At 44.1% G+C, this 6,000-nt stretch overlaps 1 protein-coding gene across 1 annotated transcript in view; it reads right to left on the bottom strand.

Annotated features, from left to right (window-relative positions):
- The window catches only part of TTC6 (tetratricopeptide repeat domain 6), a 217,405-nt gene extending 211,979 nt beyond the window's left edge, over positions 1 to 5,426 (bottom strand). The window contains exon 1 of the mRNA XM_059055640.1: positions 4,482 to 5,426. Within this exon, the coding sequence (XP_058911623.1) occupies positions 4,482 to 5,426 (945 nt within the window). The remainder of the gene's footprint in view (positions 1 to 4,481) is intronic.
- Positions 5,427 to 6,000: the final 574 nt, after the last annotated feature.

Below are 6,000 nucleotides of genomic sequence, written 5' to 3' on the forward strand. Positions count from 1 at the left end.
TCCTTCATTTGAGAATGTCTTGATTTTCCCTACATTCTTAAAGGATAATTTCCCTAGATACAGAATTTTGGGTGGATAGTTCTTTTCTTTCAGCATTTGAAAATGCTGTGCCAATCCTTCTGGCCTCCATGGTTTCCAATGAGAAATCCCGTCATTCAAGTTGCTTTTCCCTATACATAACACATTGTTTCTCTCTCATTGCTTTCAAAGACTTTTTCTTTTTCTTTAGTTTCAAAAGTTTGACTATTACATGTTTTGGTGTGGATTCCTTTGGGATTCTTTGGTTTGGGCTTTTCTCATTTTCCAGGACTTTGATGGCATGAAGGTTAGATCTTCTGTTATAGTCCCACAAGTCCCTGAGGTTCTAGTTTTTTTTCCCCAGTCTATTGTCTCTCTGTTGTTCAGATTGAGAAAATTGTATTGTTCCATCCTTGTGTTCACTGATTCTTTCCACTGTCTCCCCTCCATTCAGTTTTTGAGCTATCCATTGAGTTTTATTTCAATTACTGTATTTTTTAGTTCTATTTTTTAGTTTTTCTTTGGTTCTCTTTATATGTTCTGTTTCTTTAGTGAAACTTTCTATTCCTCTGCTAAGACTTTCTTTTTTTCTCATTGTTCCAAGTGTGCTCATTATTATTGCTCATTGGGGCTTTTTTTTTTTTTTTCCTGAGGGCCTTTAAAATCTTTGTCAGATAATTCTAACATCTCAGTCATCTCAATGTTGGCATTAATTGTCTTTTTTTCTTCCAAGTCTAAATGTTCTCAGTTCTTGGTATGACAAGTGATTTTCTATTGAAACCTGGACATTTGGGGTATTATGAGAGTCTGGATCTTATTTAAACATTCCTCTGAAACTGCTCTAGTAGGGGCAGTAGGAGGAGGGCCAAGGCTGCCTCATTACTGCCAGGTAGGGGTAGTGGTCCAAATTCCCAGCTTGGTCTCCACTGGCACCAGAGCTAAAGAGCTCCCTGCTATTGTTGGGCGGGAGTAGGCATTCTGGCCCCCACTAGGCCTCTACCGATACCATCCTGGTGGGGAAGGATAGAAGTCTCTCATTACTGTTCCCTACAAGGCGTCCAGTGACACCACGGGGGCAGGGTGGTGAGTAGGGTAGCCTCTTTACTGCCGGGCAGTGTTGAAAGTCTTGACTCTCCACTAACACCATATCATTAGGGAAGGAGCTGGGGTACCTTGTTTCAGCCTGGTAACAGTGGAAGTTTAGGCTCCCCCCTCAGCCCTGGCTGGCAGGGGTGGGGACAGGGCCATAGGTTTTTCTGTGGTGTTTGACTAAAGTAGCACAGTTATTGTCTAAAAGTTTCATCTTGCTAGGCTGCCCCTTTCTTGATCCTTAGCTCAAGAGAGCAGGCTTTTGCTGGCACTTTTTCTGTCTATACCCATTGGCATTCTTAGGTTGTCAGCTTCTTTAGCTCCAAATCTGGCAGACATGAGATCAAAAGAAAACCTGAGAACTCATCAGGTTATGTGATTCCTTGGATCCCAAAGTCCCTAGCCAGTCTACTTCTCTCCACTTTTTGGAGTCCTCTCACATTTGTTTTATAAATAACATCTAAGGTTTGTACTTAGTTGTACTCAGCAGGAAGAAGAGGGAAAAGTACATCTATTTCATCTTCCCTAAAGTTAAAGCAGGCATAAGTTTTATGATAAAACATTTGCTTGTGAGCTATACATTATTTGTTTATAAAAGACCTTGGGACATGAATTCCCTCTTACCTGGGTCATGTTAAGCCATTTTTCTTTTGAGCTATATGGCCAAAATCAACTACACATGACAGAAGCCAGGATGGGCTGATTCCTTCATCCTCAATTAATATCTCGAAGGTAGTCTCTGAACTTCAGTCTCATATAATTAGAATGTATTTTGTGAGTGATAGTATTGAACTCCTCAGTAAAACAAACATAGGACCTTGTAACATTTCTATCCCTCCTGCCATAGTGTATGCATACTGTTTAAGACAGTAGTTCCTAAGTAGATGGGAGGTTAAAAGGGGAGCGATTTTGCCCTTCTCTCCAGGGTCTCATTCAGCAACATCTAGAGATATTCCAATTGTTATGATTTGGTGGTGGGGAGGGTGATGAGAGGATCATACTACTGGCATCTACTGGGTAGAGGCCAGGGATAATTCTAAACATCCTACAATTACAGGACAGCCACCCACAACGAAGGATTATTCAAACAAAAAGTTAAGTGCCAAGGTTGGAAAACCCTGGTTTAGATGTTTGACCTACATTTGACAGCTGAGTTTAATCTTTAGATATTCTGTGCACCTTTTGGCCTATGTAATTGTTTGTGGAACTCTGAATGCTAGGTCTGAAAGGGCCCTGCCCAAACTCTGAACAGAGACAGCACACCCTGCCAGGACTGTCTTATCCTTTGGCTTTCCCTCCAGGGACTGGCTCCAAATTAAGATGTCTAAAGTAAAGAACCATATTCCTTGCTTATCATGGAGAGAACATTGTTTATATAAACTCCAAATGTTTAAAACAAGTGTCCTTATTGTAATCTTAAGAATTTTTAAAATCATAATTTAGATACCACTTTTACACTTGCATTCTCATTGCTTTCTCTTACCTACCCAGCCACAGCCATTTCAACAAATTCCCCATTATTCTCTTCTCACCCTAATAAAATTTCTGAAATCAAAATAATGCAAAGCTCCATCTTCTGGAATTGTTGGGTGGGGGGCAGGCAGAGGCAAAGTTTTAAAAGCAAGAACAAAATCTAGCTACACAAAAAAATCAATACAATGGAAGGCAGGATGGGACTGAGGCATTTGAAACTGGCCAAGTCTTACAATGCGGGGCTAGTTAGTGACCCTAGCTTCTGACCCTAATCCTTCAGGCCACTCTCCTACATAAAACAATTCAGGTAACTGAAGCACCAGCAAAGGATACACAAGAGAAATGGAATACCAGAAAGAACAGAATTCACTGTCCCAGGGCCCATTTGTCCCTGATACACTCCCTTCTTATATTCTATTCTATTTGAACCCTTCAAAATGTACTTTTTCTATGGGGCCTTGCTCTACAAGTGTAACTTTTCCCAACTGTACAGGACCTCAAGCCAGCTTCTAATATAGGCCCTTCTTCATGTCACATGTCACATGACTATGTCACAGAGTTCTTCTCACAGGGGCAGGCAATGAGGCTTTGTTCTTTCCATTGAGGCTCTCCAGTGTACATCCCTGATTCATTTTCTGTTAGGCCCACAGAAAACCTAATTAGAAATACCCATTTTGAAACGGCCTGAGCAGTCACACTGATCTTGTTCAGTAACCGTATCGAGGTATGGGTCTTAACTGAAAACATTTGTCCCATTCTGCTGACAAACATTAGGTCAAAGACGACACCGGGGACTCTTGTCCTTACACGTTTTTGTTTCCCTAATGGGCTTTAGGATCACATTCCTTAAATCACAGCCAAGAGTATATTCTGGGCTGAAACTATTTTAAAGACATAATGTGGCAGCAGTATTCTGTGTACTAACAAGAGGTTTGGAGCTGCAGCCAAGAACAGTAATAGAATCTTCTTCCCCACTAAGTGCCATTCGCATTACCATTCTCAAAAAAAAAAAAAAAATCTCTCTCTCTCTCTCTCTCTGTCCTTTCCTCCTTCCCTTCTTACCTCCCTCTCTCCCTCTCTCTCTTTCTGTGTGGGACTCAGATTCCCCTGTTATTATTTTTACTTTGAAGGTCCCTGTCAAGGCGAAGTCTATATAATGAACAAAATATCTTAAAACTATGACCCTATCTAACTTTGCTCTCTGCTGGGGACACATCACAATCAACAAATAGCCAACCCTGGCATGGTTCCAGTCTACTCTCTGGGGTGTGACCGGCTGGGATAGAATCCCAGCTCTGCTCTGCCTTAGCTGCAGGACAGCGAGCCAATCCTCTTAACCTCACTAAAGCCAGGAAGCCTCTTACGTAAAATGGGGCTCTTATGGGTACCCACCTGATGGGGTTGTCACTGGGACAAATAATCACTTATAGTCTCTATAATTGGGAAGACCTAGAAAGTAAATTTTTAAGATATTTTAAGAGAACGGTTTTCACTGAAAGTAGTACAGAACTCTTATAAATTCAACTTATTAGTAATATACTGATCTTAAGATATAGATTCACTGTTAATAATAAACTGTACAGAAAAAGACTCTTTCATATAAAACATCTGCTAAATTAATACTAAATCATCACAAAGACTTTGAAAGGAAAGGTTACCAGTGACGCATTACTCAGGTCAAAAAACTAATGTTCTTTGTACCAGTTTTTGAAATATACTCTCAATTATTTTCACTTTTTAAAGAGAATATACTCCCTCGATGGAAAATTCAAAATTCAAAGCACCTGAATAACACCCCTAGCTTGTCTAGTTTATAACACACCACATGCACTGATTTTATGTTTGTATCCTTAAGTTACATTTACCCAGGAGAAATACTACTCTCCTTTTGGGTCACCTACTTCCATTTTAATGTCGTAGTTCTGGCTGAGGACGCTCTGGATGAGCTCTTTGATGCTCTGGTCGGAGGCCAGCTGGACCTCGGGCTGAAGCGAGGTGATGATATCCATGGATGTCGGGATCGCTCGCACGGGCCGCGGGGCCTGCGGGGCGGCCTCCCGCGCGTCGCTCGGCGGATTGCTCTCGCGGTCGGTTTTGGAAACCGACACGGGGGCTTCCCGCGACTCGCCGCGCGAGCCCTCGCGCAGGAAGCGGGTGTGAATCCTCACTCTCCTCAGCCGGCCGGCCGCCTCCGAGTCTCCCTCGTCACCGGACAGGGAGCCGCCCTTCCTCTCTCTGGCCTTGCGGGCCTCCGCAAGCCGAGCCGGCTCCTGGCTCGCGTCGCGGCCCCCGGACGGGTCGAGGACCGGCTTGGAGCCCGCGGGCCGTGGGCTCCTGGCGCCCTGGTGCGCCCGGGCCTTCCCCCTGGGCACAGGTGGCGGCATCAGCACCACGGGTCTGGACGTGCCCGCCCTGGAGGCGATGACCGGCGGCTTTTTCTGGGGCCGGTGCCGGAGGAACGCGGAGCTCCGCAAGTAGAAGTCCTGGGGGCAGAAGGGCCGGGTCTTCCCTGAAGCAGCCGCCTCGCTCGAGCCCGGGGGACGCGCTGCGCCTCGGGGCGCCGGCTGCGGGAGGGCCGCAGCGAGGGGCGCACGGCCTTTGGCCCGAGGGCAGCCTGATGGCTTTTGGGGTCTGGCGCGGGAAACGTTCCACTTCCCCCCATGCCGGGCGGGGCCGGGGACCCGGAGGCCGAAAACTGGGACTTCACCCACAGCCGGCTTGGAGGCCAACTTCTCCTTGAATCGGAGAAATTCCTTTTTAGTCTCCTTGCGAACCTTCTCAAGCTCTTTAAAGATGTACGATTCTTCTTTGTATTTCAGTCCAAAGTGCTTAGAAATCGTGGACATCTGGACTAATTTGTCCTGTGAAATAACAATAAATTAATATATACATATATACATGAAAACTACTGATAAACAAAATTCCAGCTCAAAAAAGCTTCTCATGGTAGAGTGCTCACTGTGTTTGCTGAAGCACGATGGGTAGTATTCGTTTATATCATTTTAAGTCCAACTATTGGCCTTTTCACAGGAATAATGAAAAACCTTTAAATCAGTAACATTTTCACAGTGAGAGTTTCCGAAACCCCTACTGGGTTTACTTTAATGTTTCTTTAGACTATAATGTAGTGCCCCAATTCCAGGCAAGAGAGACCACACTCCACATAGGCATAGAAGATCTAAAGTAACCCTGCCAAGAAGAGAGAACAGAGGTCAAATGTGGCCTGGATCCTACCTGCAAACATGTTTTTCAATTGCTCAGGGTTTTTCAAAAATATTAATTCATAGCCAACAATTTTAAATTGAGAGATTTTCATATAAAAATGCAGATTTGCAGTTTCTCTGGAAAAAAAAAAATGAAGGCTCTTACAATTCAAGACCCAAATCCCTACTCGTGTGGCAGGGTAGCAATTTCCCTTTA

This window comes from Kogia breviceps, chromosome 3 (genome assembly GCF_026419965.1).
Source record: "Kogia breviceps isolate mKogBre1 chromosome 3, mKogBre1 haplotype 1, whole genome shotgun sequence".
In the NCBI taxonomy this organism is placed as follows: Eukaryota; Metazoa; Chordata; class Mammalia; order Artiodactyla; family Physeteridae; genus Kogia; species Kogia breviceps.